General features: G+C 38.6%; 1 protein-coding gene across 3 annotated transcripts in view; it reads right to left on the reverse strand.

The window, feature by feature from the left end:
- LOC106081351 (polypeptide N-acetylgalactosaminyltransferase 3) overlaps nucleotides 1-19,989 on the reverse strand; it is a 107,660-nt gene that overhangs the window by 75,921 nt on the left and 11,750 nt on the right. For all 3 annotated transcript variants that reach the window (XM_059369221.1, XM_059369220.1, XM_013243239.2), the window contains exon 2: nucleotides 1,270-1,370. In XM_059369221.1, coding sequence (XP_059225204.1) covers nucleotides 1,270-1,370 — 101 coding nt within the window. The remainder of the gene's footprint in view (nucleotides 1-1,269; nucleotides 1,371-19,989) is intronic.

Below are 19,989 nucleotides of genomic sequence, written 5' to 3' on the forward strand. Positions count from 1 at the left end.
ATTCAATATACTAGATTAGTATACCCCTCCATCCTATGGTGGTGGGTATAAAGATGGAAAGTTAGAAATCTACGAAAATATCTGTTTGCGCTTTCTTTTTTTGGTCTTAAAATCTTATTGAGATTCCATTGTAGGATTTGTTTTCTATTGCGCTTATGAATCGAGTCGTCTTAAAGAGCCTTGTTCAAATTCAAATGTCTGCTTTACAACTTTCTCTAGTTGGAATCGTTGTAAAGCACCATGCTCCATTTGATGATGATGCTGATGATTTTTCTTGGTCGAAAATGAAATCGCGATACAGGAAACCAGTCAAATCCTTTTAGCAACAACACACTTTTTTCTGACTCTTAAATGTTTTTTGTTATAATATTCTTTGGATAGAAAACATTAAACAATGGTCTAAAGCCGGACAATATCCTGCAATGGAATCTCAATCTATGAAAATTCTATTTAGGATAAAAATTTCTTAGTAAAAAAACTTTCATTGAATGAAATGATGTTTACTTAAATGGTTGGAAAATTAGATATATTATCTTTAGTCGAAATCTTTAAGTTAGTTCAATATATTTTAGGAATAATATTCCAAAAATCTATGATGCTAGTCAAATGCGTCGAAAAAAGTTCACATATTCCAAACTTTTAAATTTTTTGATTATCTCGTTGAAGTTAAAATTATGATTAATACAAAGGGTTTTAGTGCTCAAGCTCAAAATCTGATTTCACAATATTATATCTTTATGTGGTCCATAAGTAATTATTTTTATCCAGTTGGATCCTATCCTAAAATGTGCTGCAGCCATTTTTTTTGTTTTGTTTTGTTTAATTTACGTGCCCAACATTAATACTCCACAAACTCATAGTAACTATTTACAAATTGTAGAAACCATTAAAAAATATAAACGATAACAACCTTTTCTTTGACTGTCTTTTATGTCTTTGACACACATATTGGATTTCCACTTCTTCATTTCAATTCATATCACCACGACCAACACCAAACAATGGTCAACAATTGTTTATTGTCATTTTTGAGGGATGTGTCATAGAATTTCAATTTCTTTTATTTTTTTTACTTTTACTTATTTGCGTACTTAAACAGTAAAAAGTGCGAAAAACACCTGTCAATAACCGGAGAAATGGTCGTGCTTTCATTTGATTTTAATTGTTCTCTGGATTAGGTCTTGACCAAACAATCCATTCTTAAGGTAAACATAAACAGTAAACAATACTACCTTGAAGTAGTGTATGTGAATGTATCTGCATACATACCAGCAGTCATGTTGCCAAATATATCTCCTTTGCCTATATAATGGGCCACAACGTCTTTTATAGGCCAAACTGATCGTCTTTTTGGCGGTGGCTTTGGTTGTCTGTAAAACAAGAAGAAAACCGGTTAAGTCAACATTCAAAAACAAAAAACAAAACATTGACGCATGAGTAACATGCGGAATACATGGTAGTGATTGGATTTTCGATTGTAGTGCAAATGACCAGACGCCGGTAGAAACGATGGCAAGAGTACGCTTCAGTCGTAACTCTAAAGTGGGTTTCAAAAATTAAGCAACATAGTTTGTCCGACGTTCTACTTTATACCATAACACATTGGAGGTAGAGGTGCTGCAGAATTTCAACACTATCAAGTGACTTGAAATCGCGGTAGTCATCAAGATTTGATATCGGTCGAAAGTCTATAACTGTACTTCCCTCTTTTAAATGTTAAATTATTTTCGAATATAGAAAAATCTTAGCAAGAAAAAATTTAAATTTTAGATTAAAAAGTTTCGTTATGTAAAGGTTAGGTTAACGTTAAGTTTAAGTTTAAGTGGCAGCAGGTGAAGGAAGATACATTCCAGTTCCCACCGTGAAACTAGCCATACGCAAAACAAGTAAAACGTTTGTTATATATTTGTTACAATCAAATCTGTTCTATTGGGGAAGTACTGTTTTAATAATACCTTTGTAATACTCCACAGTTGGAGCTATGAGGACCATGCCCACTAGGGCACTGGGGACTATTCTAGATATCCGACCCATAGACATACAGGTTAAGTGTGAGGCAGCCACTGCGACTATGAGACTTAAGGCGATGGGAAAATGGATTGAGGATAGAAGCAGGTCATATCGTCGCGGTATAATTGAGGCGACGATGGAAAATCTGGAAGGAAGGTAAAAGGTTTCCGATTGGATAACTGAGACGGCACTTGAGGTCGAGTGCGAGGCATTGCTGGCCACGGTACAGTCTTGGACTGACGGAACCCTAGTTTTGCCATCTGGAACATCATGTTACACTGATGGATCAAAGCTAGAGGACAGAGTGGTCCTGGGGGTCTACATTGAGAACCCAAGGACTGAGATCTGTTTTAGACTGCCTGGCCATAGTACGGTCCTGCAGGCGGAGATCCGGGCTATCACGGAATGCGTAAGGTGGCGTGGTATTAACGCGATGACGTCGAGTATGAACTGCTTTACGGCCTATTCATAAGGGCAATAACAACCACGACGATAAGATCACGTCGCCTTCTCTGAAGATGGCACGATCAGCATCGTTTGGATGCCGGGCCATAGCGAAGTACGGGGGAATGAAAGAGCAGACGATTTGGCAATGTAATCCAGAGGACTGCCGTTAATAAACTTGGTTAAGGGTGTGGACGACGAGCGCGCATGTAACACTGTGGAACAGCCAAACGGTCGGTAGGAAGGCGAAAATTCTATGGGGAGATCGAGATCGTGAGAAGACGATGCTGTTACTGAAAGGAAGTAAGAAGGATGTCAAATTGGGAGATCGGTTTTATACGGCAGCTATATCACGTTATCAACCGATTTAGACCAAAACGGTATATAGAAAATCTCAACCAAATTGGATATGAATTACGCTATCTAGAAGCTCAAGAAGTCTTATCGGGAGATCGGTTTGTATGGCAGCTATAACAGGTAATAAACCGATTTGAACCATACTTAGCACAATTGTTGAAAGTGATACCAAAACTCCACGTGCAAATCGGATAAGAACTCAGCCAAATCGGATAAGAATTGCGCCCTCTAGAAGATCAAGAAGTCAAGGCCCAAGATCGGTTTCTATCGCAGCTTTATCAAAACATGCTATTTTAAATCCTAACCGACCTACACTAATAAGAAGTATTTGTACTCCTTCGAAAGTTTGCATACTTTCGATAGACAGACGGATGGGCATGGCTAGATCGACTTACAATGTCAAGACGATCAAGAATTTATATATTTTATGGGGTCTTAGACGCATATTTCGAGGTGTTACAAACGGAATGACGAAACTAGTATACCTCTATCATATGGTAGAGGGTATTATAAACAAAACAAATAGTTTCAAATGGCATCAACAAAACGTTCATAGTCTCTTCTTCTTCGATGTCCTCACAGCTTTTGCAAAAGTACCATAATATTTAGAAAACTGCATATAGGCTATATAAAATGTTGGTACAATCTAAGCAATATTGTATTGCCCCTGTTCTAAATAACAGCTTAATCGGATTAATGACAGCTAATCCAAATGTTGTCCAATCTGGACCATATTCGGCACGGCTGTCAACGGAAGGACCCACTGTTGCAAATTTCAGCCAAATCTGTTAAAACTACCACTTTCATTAGCTCAAGAACTATGTTGTCGTTGTAGCACTGTGTTGTACACTGAAGCGGCAGCCCATTCCCATGAAGGAATCTATTTGTATTAAGTCTATATCAAAATCAAGGGAAATCTTTCTTTATCGAGATATAGTCCGTCTTCAAGATAGCCTAACTATGGCAATGAGAATTATCATTGCAAAGATATCAGCTCACTATCTACATTTTTAAAAAATGTTTAATTGTTTAAGAATTCTACGACGATAAAAATAATAAATACATACTTTGAAGGGTTTGAACGGATGCATATACATTGGCAGTAGGTAAAACAAGTAAAAGCGTGCTAAGTTCGGCCGGGCCGAATCTTATATACCCTTCACCATGGATCGCATTTGGCTAGCTCTTGCCACGGTATCTCTTTTTAGGCAAACAAAGGATAAAAGAAAAGAATAGCTATGTTATTGGAACAATATCAAGTTATGGTCATTTGGGACCATAGTTGAACTGAAAATTGGAGACCATAGTAGAAGTCATTGTGTAAAATTGCAGCCAAATCTAGTAAGAATTGCGCACTTTAAAGGCTGAAGAAGTAGGGAGATCGGTTTATAGGGGAGCTGCATTAGGCTATAAACCGATTCAAGCCATTTTCGACACGTACATTGAAGGTCATGATAGAAGTCGTTGTACAAAATTTCAGCTAAATCGGATAATAATTGCGCCCTCTAGTGGCTCAAGAAGTCAAGACCCAAGATCGGTTTATATGGCAGCTATATCAGGTAATGGTCCGATTTGAACCATACTTAGCACAGTTGTTGAAACTCATAATAAAACACCTCATGCAAAATTTCAGCCAAATCGGATAAGAGATGTGCCCTCTAGCGTCTCATGAAGTCAAGATCTCAGATCGGTTTATATGGCAACTATATCAAAATATGGACCGATATAGCCCATTTACAATCCCAACCGACCTACACTAATAAGAAGTATTTGTGCAAAATTTCAAGCGGCTAGCTTTACTCCTTCGAAAGTTAGCGTGCTTTCGACAGAAAGCCGGACGGACGGACAGACATGGCTAGTTCGACTTAAAATGTCATAACGATCAAGAATATATATACTTTATGGGGTCTTAGATGAATATTTCGAGGAGTTACAAACAGAATGACGAAATTAGTATACCTCCATCCTATGGTGGAGGGTATAAAAATTACATCACATTTGTTTCATTATAGAACATTTGTTATTTTTTGGTCTTATATGGTAGGTAGGTAGGTAGGACAAACATGATGACGATGGACAAACTTTTTCTGTGTCTGATTTCAGAATGCCACTGTCGCCTCATGTAAATCTTCTTTACAAATAGATGTCACTCAGCTGCACAACGTTCAGAATTGGCTAAAAAGGTTTGTTTCTTATCATTGAGCTAGAAACGTTAAACCAGACAGTGTTCATTCATATGGTAGAGGTTTCCCCGCAGGAACAATTGCCAGGAACAATTTGCATCTTGCTAAAAAATTTTAAGCTGATTTTTTATTCATTGAAACCCCACTGTGATTTCAACAAACGATGGACACCTTGGCCAGTCCAGACAAGGCGTAAGAAATGGAAAGGCGTCATTAATATGCCTCTTATCCTATGGTTGTGGACATCATAAAAGTTAAAATAAACCGATTCTACCACATCATACTTCAGCATTACTATATGCAAATGATTATGTGAACATGTCATACTGTATTTAGATACTGAAGAAGAAGGAACGACAGAAACGAAAATGCAACGGCAAACAATTGTAATCCAAGGTACATACGTACAAATATAAGACGGTTTTCAAATTGCGAATGAGTGGAACTGCATAAACTGCTTCTTGCTAGTAGTGACTAATAGTAACGGACTTCAAACCGATTTTCGCTATAGGTGAGGCGTGCAGGTTCTTAATAATGAAGTATTTTCCTTGCTACTTCATATGCTGCACTGCCATCAACTAAATGTTTGGTAATATGGCAACATTGCACTCGAACAACCACAATTTGTTTGGTTACTTGTCCTTCACAGTAAGTTTTCCCCAACCAAAATACTTTTATTGTTCATTACTCTGCAGTAGAAACGCTTTAACCTTACGAAGTTCGTATAGATGAAAAATTAAAAAAAAAGCAAATATCGATGTGGAAAAATTAAATATTCTAGAAAACTGGTTCTGAGTGTGGAATTCTAATGACGAGAAATGTAAATTGCGAATCTCTTTTTGTTTATTTAATATGGAAAGTTTCTAAACTATTCTAAGCTGGATCTATGTATGTGAGCTCGTATATGATATTTGTTCCTCAACCTTTAACGGAGTTTCTATATATAGGTCAATTGATTGAGCAACAGTCAAAGAGGAGACATTTTCTTTTTTTGGGAGGTGACAGATTCGTGCTTTAAACGGCTGATAAATACAGTCGAAACAGCATAACTGTAATGCGCGTTAGTAAAAAATCCATTTTTTGTGTTATTCAATGCGATTGAATGGGCATTTCTGAAAATTCCGCTTAACTGAAAAAATTTTCACAACCTAAATTGATTTTCATTTGAGACTAGTATCGCATAAGTGAACAAGTTATTACTTTGGGAAACCATCTGGAAATAAAAAAAATCGCGTCACCATTAAATTTTGTGAAACATGTTTTTAATCTCGCAAATTAATCACTTTTAAAGAGTGGCATATAGCAACTCAAGCTGTTTCACATTATTAGAGTTTTATTAATCCGGTTTCGACTGTACACATTTCACCTAGGTTTAAAGCTTATGAAGGCACACATTAACTTTTTTCGATACGCATAGGTAAACAACGAATAGGTTCGAATCCCGGCGATCCAATTTTTATCAGTAACACATGGGCTGAAAAGTACGTACGATAACTAATAAAACAAATTTTTGATTAAATTTTTACTTTATCCATCAAAATAGATTTCTTCGAGGGCGATACAATCATTTCAGCGTTTCTTTAATATTTCATTCATTCAATAGCATCAGCATTGAAATAAATAAATCTCATTAGTGGCTGGCTTCTATATATATATGGCACATGATTCAGAGATGGCGCCTTTAAATCTAAAATTGCTGGTTGAAGCCGCTTCTGCAGGCAAAAAGAGCCTCATTTTAGGAAGTGATGCTAATGCACAACGCCAGATATGAGGAATATAATTCAAATATATTGTAAATGATAGGGGTGAGCTGCTTATCGAATATTTTATAAGTTGGAATCCGGCGATTTGCAATAAAGGGAATAAACCGACCTTTATTACCAGGAACAGACAGGAGGTAATAGATGTTACCTTTGTATCGGAAGATCTTAGCGGAAGGATATGGGACTGGGACATGTTGAATGACCATAGCTTCTGCGGTCATCGGTATATTCTGCACGACTTTCCCTTCTAGACCAGAAAAGGAGTGGAAACTGCGGAGGATATAGACATAATGGTCAAGCGAATGACGAAGGCCCTGAATGACTCGCTTGTATTAGCATGTCCTAGTGCCAAACCAAGGGGCAAACGCCGACCGTCATGGTGGACTTCAGAACTGGTTGGTCTAAGGAAGGACTGCAGAAAATTTGTTGAAATATACGAAGTACTCTGCTATAATTGTACTGTATTTACTATTAGAAATATTAGTATTAACATAGTATACTCTGATTGTTATGTATGTAGTTAAAATATTTTCTTGCCTGCATACATACATTTTTCATTAGTACATTTTAGTCTTTAATAAAATCTCTCTAAACTAACAATAGGTTATGGGCCCAGCTCCTAACTGTGTTTGAAAAGGAAAAAAGAAAATAATTTTTTGGAGCTGCAAATAGTGAAAATATAAAGAATTGGACATGTCGGGAAATGTTATGCGAATTGATCCGTTGAACTCATCAAATTACGACACATGGAAGTTGCAAATGAGAGCAATTTTGATTAAAAATGATTTGTGGTCGTATGTGTCCAGATGGGGATACAGCCACGAATTGGAGAAAAATGGACCAGAAGGCATGTGCGGATTTACTTTTGTCGATTACGCCTTCAGAATTGGGGTTGATTGCCGAATGTTCAACATCGAGAGAAATATGGCTGAAATTAGAAGACACATTTCAATCAAAAGGTCCAGCAAGGAAGGCTACATTGTTGAAACGGGTTGCTCTAGCCCGTATGAAGGATGGTGACAATTTTCGAGACCATATAAATGATTTTTTCGACGCCGTTAGCAAGCTGAAGGAAATAAATGTTGCCATAGGAGACGATCTTCTTGCTATATTGCTATTATATAGTTTGCCTGACTCGTTTGAGACATTCCGTTGTGCCCTGGAGACCAGGGACGAACTTCCGAAACCAGAAGTTCTAAGGGTAAAAATTTTGGAGGAAGACCAGTCTCGTCGTGCAAAAGTGGAGAGAGACGATCAAAACGCGTTGTACGCAAAGCCAAAAAGAAATGGGGTCAGTTCAAAATTCTCAAACCGGTCAACAGAAAATAGGACAGATAGTGGTAAGCAAAAGGAAGGCTGTTTCAAATGCGGAAAATTCGGGCATTACGCCCGGAATTGTCGGTCAAAGCAGAATGCCAATTTGGTTCAAGAAGGAAGCCAAGAAAATTCGATGTTCAATTGCTTCGATTCGCTGTTTAACTGTCTTGACATTTCGCATGAGTGGTGTTTGGATAGTGGGTGTACCTCCCACATGTCATCGAATAAAGAAGGATTCACAACAATGAAAAAATTTGATAAGAATTTGTGCTTAGCCAATGGTGAAATGAGCAAGATAACAGCCGTGGGTGACGTTAGAATTAAAGTTGTTGGTGATAGACAAAAAGAAAGCTTTATTGTAAGAGATGTAATGTACGTCAAGGACTTGCAAACAAATTTATTGTCTATTTCGAAGCTGGCAGACAAGGGCTATAAGGTAAAATTTAACAAAGATCATGCTCTTATCCTGAAAGAAAATAAAGTAATGTGCAAAGCTGAACGAAGAGGTAATCTTTATTTCTTGAAGCAAACATCAGATGTGGCAAACTCAGCGGTAGTGAAGCCAAACGACATGGATATGTGGCACCAAAGACTAGGTCATCTGAATGAAAGTGATCTGAAACTACTTGCGGGTAAAAAAGGTGCACATGGAATTAACATTCGTCGAGGTCATCAGTTGTCACAGTGCAAGGTATGTTTGAGTGAAAAGCAAACACGAGAACGTTTTGAAAGTGGACGTGAAAATCGCACTAGTGAAATGTTGGAGGTGGTCCACAGTGATGTTTGTGGTCCTATGAAAGTAAATTCACATTCCAATTCAAGGTATTTCGTCACATTTATTGACGACTATTCAAGATATTGCGAGGTTTATTTTCTCAAAAAGAAATCCGAAGTTTTTGACGCATTTAAGAAGTATAAGAATTCAGCTGAGCTTCTCACGGGTACGAAAATCAAACATCTACAGTCAGATAATGGAACAGAATATATCAACAAGGACTTTAACAAGTATTTGGAACAAGCTGGCATAAAAAGAAGATTAACAGTCCCTCATACACCCCAGCAAAACGGGATTGCAGAAAGGAAGAATAGAACTCTTATTGAAATGGCTCGGTGTATGATGAAGCAGGCTGGTGTTCCGGAATCTTTTTGGGCCGAAGCTATTAATACGGCATGTTACTTGCGGAATAGATGTCCAACTAGATCTCTCAACGGACAATTGCCTATAAAAGTTTGGACAGGAAAAACACCATCAATAAAGCATTTAAGACCGTTTGGAATCCGAGCCTATGTATTGATAAAAGACAAGTCAAATGGAAAATTTGATTCTCGCTCGGAAGAATGTATATTAGTGGGCTACTCAGAAGTGTCAAAGGCTTACCGTTTTTGGTCATCGCGGAAGAAAAATATAATAGTCAGCAGGGATGTCAAATTCATAAATGAATTTTACGGAAAAAGTTTGGAAAACTATATTGAGATCAATTTGGATCCGCAAGCTGAAAGCGACACGCCAGAAGACGAGCAAGTAGAAGATGTGCAAAAGGAAATAAACCTACGGTCGCAAGGTAATCAAAATGTTTTACCACAACAACAAAAAAGTAATAGAGGAAGAAAACGGATTCTTAGAACTGGCGGGCGAGGCCGACCACGGAAGTTATCAAAAATGAGTACTGAAATTGTTCCTAATAATGAACCAGAGGAGTCTGTGGATGATAATGAGGAAGCGGATTTGCTCATAGATTGTGAACACAGCAATGTTGCTTTTACAGATGACCCAGTCACATGTGATGAAGCTATGAATTCCGAAGATTGTGCGAATTGGCAAATAGCTATTGAGGACGAATATGTTGCCAATTTTGAACGGAACTTGGAAAATAACGGAAAGACCTCAAGGAAAAAATATTATTGGTAATAGATTTGTGCTTCGAACCAAAGCAAACAACAAACGGAAGGCACGTCTAGTTGCAAAAGGCTGCTCCCAACGGCCAGGGGAGGATTTTTCCGACACGTATTCTCCAGTAGTAAGATCTAGCACTATTCGTATGGTGGCAGCTTTGGCAGTCGAGAAAGATTTTGAAATTCATCAGATGGATTTCGTTACTGCGTATTTGAATGGAAATCTGGATGAAGACGTATACATGGAAATTCCTGATTATCTAGAAGACGTTCTGCAAAATTTGATAAATGGTGAGATTGTTGGGACATGTGAACGAAAAAGCAAATTGGCTAAAGAAATAGCGACAAAATGGATGAAAAATTTACAAAAATGTCGAAACCCAGTATGTAAACTCGAAAAGGATCTTTATGGGTTGCGCCAGTCGGGTCTGAAATGGTATCAGAAGCTTAGTCAAAAGCTAAAGGAAATGGGACTGGAACCATCGAAGTTAGATCCATGTTTGTTTCTAAGCAGAAATAAAAGCATTATGGTAACAGTTTACGTGGATGATCTGCTTATAGCAACGAATGATATAAAGCTGTTGAATCAAATAAAGAAGTCGTTGGCAGAAACGTTTGAAATGAAAGACCTTGGAAAGGTTAGCATATACGTTGGAATTCAAGCAAGATATGAAACAAGGAAAAATAACGATAAATCAAAAGGAGTACATTGAATCAGTTCTGAAACGTTTTGATATGCAAAATTGTAAACCGACTACGACACCAATGGAGTTACAAATTAAATTGGAGAAACCTTCAAAACCAGATCCAGAAGTTATGCAGAAGTACCCATATCAAAGTTTAATCGGTGCACTTATGTATTTGGCGGTTAATACAAGGCCAGATATAGCATATCCAGTGAATTTCTTGAGTCAATTTAATTCAAATTATAATGCTGAACACTGGCAAGCGGCTAAAAGAATTTTGCGATACTTAAAAGGAACAATCAATCAAGGCCTTCAATACAAGAAAAGCAACGTCCCACTGTATGGGGTAGTAGATGCTGATTGGGGATCAAATTTAACAGATAGACGATCGTATTCTGGGTTTTCATTTATAATGTCTGGGGCAGCAATTACATGGGAAGCTCGTAAGCAGAGAACAGTGGCTCTTTCTAGTACTGAGGCTGAACTTCTTGCAATAACAGACCCTGTTAAAGAAGCATTGTATTTAAAGCGTTTTTTCGAAGAAGTAGGAGCAACAAAAACACCAATACATATCTTCAATGATAGTCAAAGTGCTCAAAAACTAATTCAAAGTATTGGCCACCACTCACGAACAAAACATATCGACGTTCGGTACCAATTTATACAAGAAACAATACAAGGGAATGAAATCAAATTGGAATATCGAAGATCAGAAGACATGGCGGCTGATGTACTTACAAAAGGACTTGGATTTACAAAACACAAGCAACACATTCAAGAACTAGGTGTTGCTGAAGTCGCATAGTCGCCGTACTTCGAGAGGAGGTGTTGAAATATACGAAGTACTCTGCTATAATTGTACTGTATTTACTATTAGAAATATTAGTATTAACATAGTATACTCTGATTGTTATGTATGTAGTTAAAATATTTTCTTGCCTGCATACATACATTTTTCATTTGTACATTTTAGTCTTTAATAAAATCTCTCTAAACTAACAATAAAATTCTTCAACAGAGCGAAAGCCACAAGGGCACCACACAATTGAGATGTCTATAGGGTTGAGCTAAGAAAACACAAGGGCGAGCTGAGAAACGCTCAGAACAAATCCTTTGTGAAATTATAACTGTGGAGGATACATATGAGACCTCTATGCTAAAGTAGATCCTATTCTCGAGACCTATCACGGTGGTAGATATTCAGAAGTGAGAGAACGCATGGACAATGTCTAGTGAGGAAACACTAGAACTACTCGTTGACACATTTCCCGGAAAACTCTCCAGCGAACGAAAAATTCAAAATAGGTTTCACGATAAACTGTAATTCTCATTGATCGCAGCAATTTATTGGGTTGCCCAAAAAGTAATTGCGGATTTTTCATATAGTCAGCGTTGACAAATTTTTTCACAGCTTGTGACTCTGTAATTGCATTCTTTCTTCTGTCAGTTATCAGCTGCTACTTTTAGCTTGCTTTACAAAAAAAGTGTAAAAGAAGTATATTTGATTAAAGTTCATTCTAAGTTTTATTAAAAATGCATTTACTTTATTTTAAAAAAATCCGCAATTACATTTTGGGCAACCCAATATGTGTTTTAATGCAGATCTTTCCAATATTATAATATTAATATGACTTTTAAAATTTCCATAACTCAATTTCATTGTTTGAAATGTTACTTACATATATAACTTGCTAAAATTCTTTATTTTTTTCTTATCTGCCTTATTAAAATAAGGTAATGATATGTAAATATGCCTCAATAGTTTTTTAGCAAAGTTTCCATCGAATATGTTATTAGAAATAATTGGCGCTCAATTGTTATGAAGGGCTGTAGAATTTAAAAATAAGACAATAGATTTTGTTGTTGAATTATGGTCATATGACGTTTTACAAACAAATAAATCTCATTTATAAAAAATCACAGTTTCGCAATGATTAAACCTTATTACACATTAAAATATAATTAAACAATGACAGACAATGACGAGTATGAAAAATGTTTCAATAATTCATTGTTTAGTTCTAACAACCAACACTGTGGTGGTAACTACAAAAGCTGGCCCTTCAATTTGGTATGACGCTGATTTGAACGTATTGTCCGCCTACCGTTGCGATCACCTGGTTTCGGTGAAAACAGCTGTATAATTGAGATTGGGAGATGGGCTTATATGACAGCTATATCAGGTTATCAACCGATATAGACCATACTTGGCCCAATTGTTGGAAGTCATACCAAAACGACATATGCAAAACTTCAGCCAAATTGGAAAAGAATTGCCTCCTTCAGAAGCCCAAGAGGTCTAATCAGGAGATCGGGAGAAGTCAAGACCCAAGAGCGGTTTATATGGCAGCTATATGAAAACATGGATCGATTTGGCCCATTTACTATCCCAACCGACCTACGCTAATATGACGTATTTGTGCAAAATTGCAAGCGCCTAGCTTTACTCCTTCGAGGTGTTACAAACGGAATGACGAAATTAGTATACCCATATATACATTTCAAACAAGCGTAAAGAAGTCTGCTCACTATATATAGGGATGAAAACTAATTTGGTAACCCGAGTAAAAAAAAGTTGATATGATCAGATCCAATTACACCAGATAAAATTGGATCCGAAAAATGGTTATATCAAATTAGATCTAATTTAATGCAATTTTATCTCAAATTCGTCCTATATACAATCTGATCCAATTTGATATATTAATATCAATACATTGGGACTGGCTTTTTATGCACTAGTAAAAAAGTGTTATGTGTACGTAACAAACAGAATCAGGATTTTAAGGGAAAACTGTGTATTCGGGCAAATGAATATAAAAAAGAAGCCTTAAAATAGGAATAAAATACTAAATCAATCGGGAACTTTAGCAAATAACTACATTCCTAAAAAAAAATAAAAGTTTAAGTTTATTTTTAAGCGTGATGATTACTATCGCTTGTTTTAATTCAGAATACAGTAGAGTCCGAATAGAGTTAACAAATTATTGCAAATCATGTTCACCTTATTCAGAAAGTTACTAGAAGACTTAAGGCGATGGGAGCATGAATAGAGAATAGCACCAGGTCACACCATCACCACTGGGGAAATCCGGATCGTGAGAAGACAAGGCTATTACTGAAAGTAAGTAAGAAGGAGGTCTGTATAGTTTTTGGTGTCATAACGGGACACAGGACTACGAGCTCTCTTATGCAAAATCGGTGCGACAAGTGGTTGCATGTGTAGGTCATGTGGGAAAGATTATGACACGTTGGAGCATTTCCTTTGCTATTGCCCGGCTTTCGCGGTTAACAGACACCGGAATGTAAGAGGGAACACAATACCAGACATGAGCCGACTTAGGGATTTTGATTTTGATTTAGTGAGCAAAACACAGGCTGGAACATTGAGGTCCAATCTGTGTGGTGTTCATTGCTGTCATGAAAAGCTTAGCTGCGAGCTACCGGGCGTGTCCACAGCTTGCGGATAGTGGAATGCTTCATACGGAGTTACTGCAATGGCAGTTATGAAGCGATATCGAGCGGAGAGTCTCAGTGAGAGGCCGGGTGGCACCAGCACTTGCACAAGTACTGAGTGCCTATGATGCTCGATATGACAAGGCGAGTTATTGACGCCTTAAAGTAACCAAGGGCCACCCTGTTTGCGCGGCGATCGGTCTTTTCGACCGGAACGAACTTGCTCACCTACAGGGGCTTGACGGGGATCGCCACCACCACATGAAAATTTGGCTACAATAACAAATACTTAGCAATTGAGCAGCTCTAATAGGGAAGAATGGGTTGCATTTATTACATTACCCATTTATTTACATATTAACGTAATTAATTTAAAATTTCTAAGCTATTGCCAAACAAATTTAGTTCAAGCACTGAGTGTCCTTTTTTTACACCGAATTTATATACAAAATGTATTGAGCGATGTTCTCATTAATTAATCGCCACTCTTAAAATCTTTCATCACCTTACATGATGAATTAATGAATGGAAATTTATGAAATTGATCACATTACAGCTGACTTTGTAATGACTCTCACCAAAAGCGTAAAATGTTGACACCAACATCCCCGGCACGGGATAGCTGTAAGCACCACGCAAGCTGGAACATTGAGGTCCGATCTGTGTGGTGTTCATTGCTGTCACGAGAAGCTTAGCTGCGAGCTACCGAGCGTGTCCACAGGTTGCGGATAGTGGAATGCTCCATATGGAGTAGCTGCAACAGCAGTCGCGGACAATCAGCGGTATCGAGCGGAGAGTTTCAGTGAAAGGCCGGGTGGCATCAGCTCTTGCACAAATTCTGAGTGCCTATGATGCTCGATATGACAAGGCGAGTTATTGGCGCCTTAATGTAACCAATGGCCACCTTGTTCCCGCGGCGATCGGTCTTTTGGACCGAAACGAGCTTGCTCACACAGGAGCTTGACGAGGATCGCCACCTCCGCATGAAAATTTGGCTACAACAACAACAACCAACATATTGCGTTCCGTATCAAATTTTTCTTAGTCATATATTTTAAAGCTGATTGAACACATCTTGATGTCGTTTTGGCAATTTATGTTTTTATATGGAACTAGATTAGATTTTTTTGTGACGAAAGTTCATCCTGCACAAATTAAGTGCAATTTTACTTTTTAATTCAAACACAAGTTTTGCCCAATAAAATTATCAAGTACGTTTGAAATTGGCTCTTTATGGGCACGGCAAGCCCAAGATCTGTATCATCTAAAGCGTTTTCTTAAAACGTTGAGTGCTAAATTTGAATTCAATCAAAATGTTTTATTTGATGCAAAGCATACTCAAGATCTGGAGAATGTTAGAACTGCAAAATAGATTACCACAAGGTTGTTTCAACATGTTTTTAATACCCAATATAACAGATTGCTCTTCTTAAATAAAGTGCGTTCAATTTTGTGTGGGTCGTATGGAAACAATTTCCGTTTCAAGATCGTATAACATCACCACAAACTTGAATTTCTTCTTTTGCACACTGGTTCTTGAGATAGAGCAAGAGATATCCTTGAAATTGTTTATGGTTTTACATACTGACCCAATATTTGTTGTATTCGCTTACATATAAGCTTAAATGTAAAGAAGTTCAATAAATTGGTATGCTTTGTCCAAATTGATGACTATTGAAAGCTTTCGGAGCAGTAAATTAAAAACAACTTGTTATGGAAGTATCATTTACATAATCTGCAGCACGTTTAAATTCAAAACTTATAAGTCGTTTACTGTTGTCTTTAATAGTCGCATTGTTAGTGATTGCAGATGAAACTGTGTATGCAAATTACAGATTAAAATAAACATCTTTTGGTAGGTTATTTTTTTAAATAAAATTAATTTTTTATTTTACCATATTCTCAGTACTTAAATAAGTTATAGTTGTATGCATATCTTTCAATACTATTTAAATGAGACAAACAATGGAAATGCGAAAGCTCCATTGATCGAAAAATACAATATCATGGTTAAGTTTCGCCCAAGTGATCGTTTTTGAGTGCATTATGAGTTAGACTTGTCATGATACTCAATTTCTTGCATCCTTCGTACAGTTCCCACTTTAACCGATAGGCTAGTGGAGGTATTTTTCAACTTCAATCGTGTTTCTCGCTGCTCTTAATCGAGTCTTGTTTCATATTATTTATAGTCGTTGGGGATAAAAAGCGAAGAAAAACGAAGACAGCCTCTTCTTCGATTCTTTAAGACACGGTTCTGTGTACCGGATCGACCAGGCACATTCCGGAGTGCCTGTTTCGTACGCTTCTGGTCAGTGCCGAAATTGAACAGAAACCAAGATCATGGTTCTGCTCGCCAGAACCACGTCCATCCATCATCGATCGATGTCAGTGGGGTATAACCGAGTTAGGTGTATTTCCGATAGGACTGTGGCTTGACGACTTAACGGGAGCTTAGTCATACTGACTGCGTTGGATGGTGCTACGACGACGTAAGCAACAGTGGATTTAAGAGTAATCGTCGTTGCCGTCAGCGTCTTCGGAATCGGACTGTGTGTCCCCTACAACTTCGAATGCGTGGGAGTCGTAGGGCGTCTGTTTTGCGGAAGGCCGCTAGCGGGGAACGACTACGTGGCATAGTTATCGCCTTCTTCGATGGCGACCTGGATATTGTACTCCCAGAGACAGTTTTGGCTAGAAGTGTTCCGCTCTTTCTTGGGTCCCTCTTCTGTTTACCCAGACAGGTCCAAGCTGTATGGGGGTACTGGGGCAGGGTGTTTATTAAGTTCCTAGAAGTTGGAACTTCTGGACGGGTGCGGTGTCTTTCAGGCCACGGTTCGGATTATCACGATATATATGTATGAACAGTCAGGCGTCGCTGAAGGCCCAGGTTGCAGGTCATGTGAGATCGATGCTTATCGACAGATGCAACAAGCGTCTTGGAAGTTTGAGCGATGCTGTCAGATTGTGCTGGATGCCGGGCCAACAAGGAGTGGCGGGGAACAAGGTCGTTGACGAGCTGGACAGGTTTACTTATGAATGGCTTTGGAGAATGCCACCGCAATGGTGAACTCCGTTGTGCCGAATGTTTGGGCTGGTGGGTGCCTTTTACGCGAAGCGCAGACATGGCGTACGCTGGCTCTATGGCCGAGATTCTCGGCAACGAGGCCGTCGCTTGTTATGTGTGGCCCTATGGTTGAGATTCTCGGCAACGAGGCCGTCGCTTGTTCTGGGGCGGAGGAAGCCCTACCTTTGGTCTGTTAGTGGCAGTCTTGACCGACCAATTTAATATCAGTCATTGAAAAAATTCTCGTCAAGACGAGGAGGATTTCTCCATGGTCTTTGGGGATGAGGTTAGATGTTAGAAACGCTCGAACATTTCCTGCGCCAATGAACCGCAGTTCTGGGGAGAAAGTGTAGGACCATGGGATGGGGGTATACTAATTTCGTCATTCTGTTTGTAACTCCCCGAACTATTCATCTAAGACCCCATAGAGTATATATATTCTTGATCGTTATGACATTTTAAGTCGAACTAGCCATGTCCGTCCGTCTGTCTGTCGAAAACATGCTAACTTTCGAAGGAGTAAAGCTAGCCGCTTGAAATTTTGCACACGTACTTCTTATTAGTGTAGGTCGGTTGAGATTGTAAATGGGCTATATAGGTCCACTTTTTGATATAGCTGCCATATAAACCAATCTGGGATCTTGACTTCCTGAACCGCTAGAGGGCACAATTCTTATCCAATTTGGCTGAAATTTTGCATGAGAAGTTTTATTATGACTTCCAACAACTGTGCTAAGTATGGTTGAAATCGGTCTATAACCTGATATAGCTGTCATATAAACCTATCTGGGGTCTTGACTTCTTGAGCGTCTAGAGTGCTCAATTCCTATCCGATTTAGCTGAAATCTTGCACGACGTGTTTTGTTATGACTTCCAACAACTTTGTTAAGAATTGTTCAAATCGGTCTAAAACCTGAAGCAGCTGCCATATAAACCGATCTGGAGTCTTGACTTCTTGAGCCACTAGAGGACGCAATTATTATCCGATTTGGCTGAAATTTTGCATGAGGTGTTTTGTTATGACTTTCAACAACTGTGCTAAGAATAGTTCAAATCGGTCCATAACCTGATATAGCTGCCATATAAACCGATCTGGGGTCTTGCCTTATTGAGCCTCTACAGGGAACAATTCCTATGCGGTTTGGATGAAATATTGCATGACTTTATTTGCTATGATTTCCAACAACTGTATTAAGAATGTTTCAAATCGGTCCATAACCTGATGTAGCTGCCATATAAACCGATCTGGGGTCTTGACTTCTTGAGCCTCTACAGGGAACAAGTATTATCCGATTTGGCTGAAATTTTGTACAACGGCTTCTCTCATAACCTTTAATATACGTGTCGAATATGGCATGAATCGGTTTATAGCGTAATACAACTCCCTATAAACCGGTCTCCCTATTTTACTTCTGCGGCCCCTAAAGTGCGCAATTCTTACTAGATTTGGCTGAAATTTTGCACAATGAATTCTATTATGGTCTCCAATTTTCAGTTCAATTATGGTCCCAAATGAACCATAACTTGATATTGTTCCAATAACATAGCAATTCTTTTCTTTTATCCTTTGTTTGCCTAAAAAGAGATATCGCGGCAAGAGCTAGACAAATGCGATCCATGGTGGAGGGTATATAAGATAAGATATAAGGCCCGGCCGAACTTAGCACGCCTTAACTTGTTTATACTCTCCACCATAGGATGGGGGTATATTAATTTTGTCATTCAGTTTGTAACTCATGTAATATTGAGACCCAACAAAGTATCTATTGAATTTCCAACAACTGAGCCCCTATGGTCGTCGATATTAGCTGATTCGACGGGCTGCTTCCTCAGTTCTCATGTGGACCACCTCCATCGGGAGAAAAAGATTCTACCAGTGCGAAGACTACATGCTATCTAAGCAATACCTTTTGGGCTATTATCGCAGAAACCATCCAAATCATCATCTTGTGGATATATATCCACCGCCCAGAAGCCTTAAGGTAGATCTATATGATCTAGAGCGTGAGGTTCAGCGCTTTAAGAGAGAACCCCTAAATCAAGCGGCATATCAAGCAGGTCTAGACAACATTCATGCAGACACCGTAGCAGATGCCGTAAATGGCTACCGGGTGAATGCAGTCCTTGGAGAACGACCGCCTCCCATTGCAACTGAAGAAATTGACCTCCCCCGGCAAACAAGAGTAGTTCTGGCTCAATTACGTTCCGGCAGATGCAGCCGGCGCATCTCATACAGGGCAAGGATTGATGCAGACGTGCATGATGTATGTCCCGATTGTAACCAGGGACCGCACGATACACGTCACCTGTTTAACTGCCCGGCCAGACCCACTCGACTCAGACCCAGATCCCAGTGGACGCACCCCATCTTAGTAGAAGAGTTCCTGGATCTTGACAATCAACAAAATCAAGCAGACGAAAGATAGAACACAACAAACTGCTACAATAACAACAAAGACACTCGATGCTCTACTCTTCACGAGCCTCGTTGGCGCATTTTGTTTTGCTGAGCATCAAAATAGATTTCGTCACGACTCCTTTGCACGCCATCACTACACATATTAGGCGTCATCTCAACCAAATCTAACTACACAATTTTTTCAAGTATTCATTACCCACATTGGTCTTATAAAGACCGATTAGCCGTTTGAATTTATGTGAACATACAACAGATTTTTCATCGTATTTAATTCAAATGTTAAAGCTGTCCATTTAAGATGATCTGCGCATATACAGATAACTCAATAAATTCTCCAAAAAACTCAGTCAATGATCTGGCCCCTTAGGTGCTTAAGTTTGTCGTCTTTGGATTCCCA

This window comes from Stomoxys calcitrans, chromosome 5 (genome assembly GCF_963082655.1).
Source record: "Stomoxys calcitrans chromosome 5, idStoCalc2.1, whole genome shotgun sequence".
Lineage (NCBI taxonomy): Eukaryota > Metazoa > Arthropoda > Insecta > Diptera > Muscidae > Stomoxys > Stomoxys calcitrans.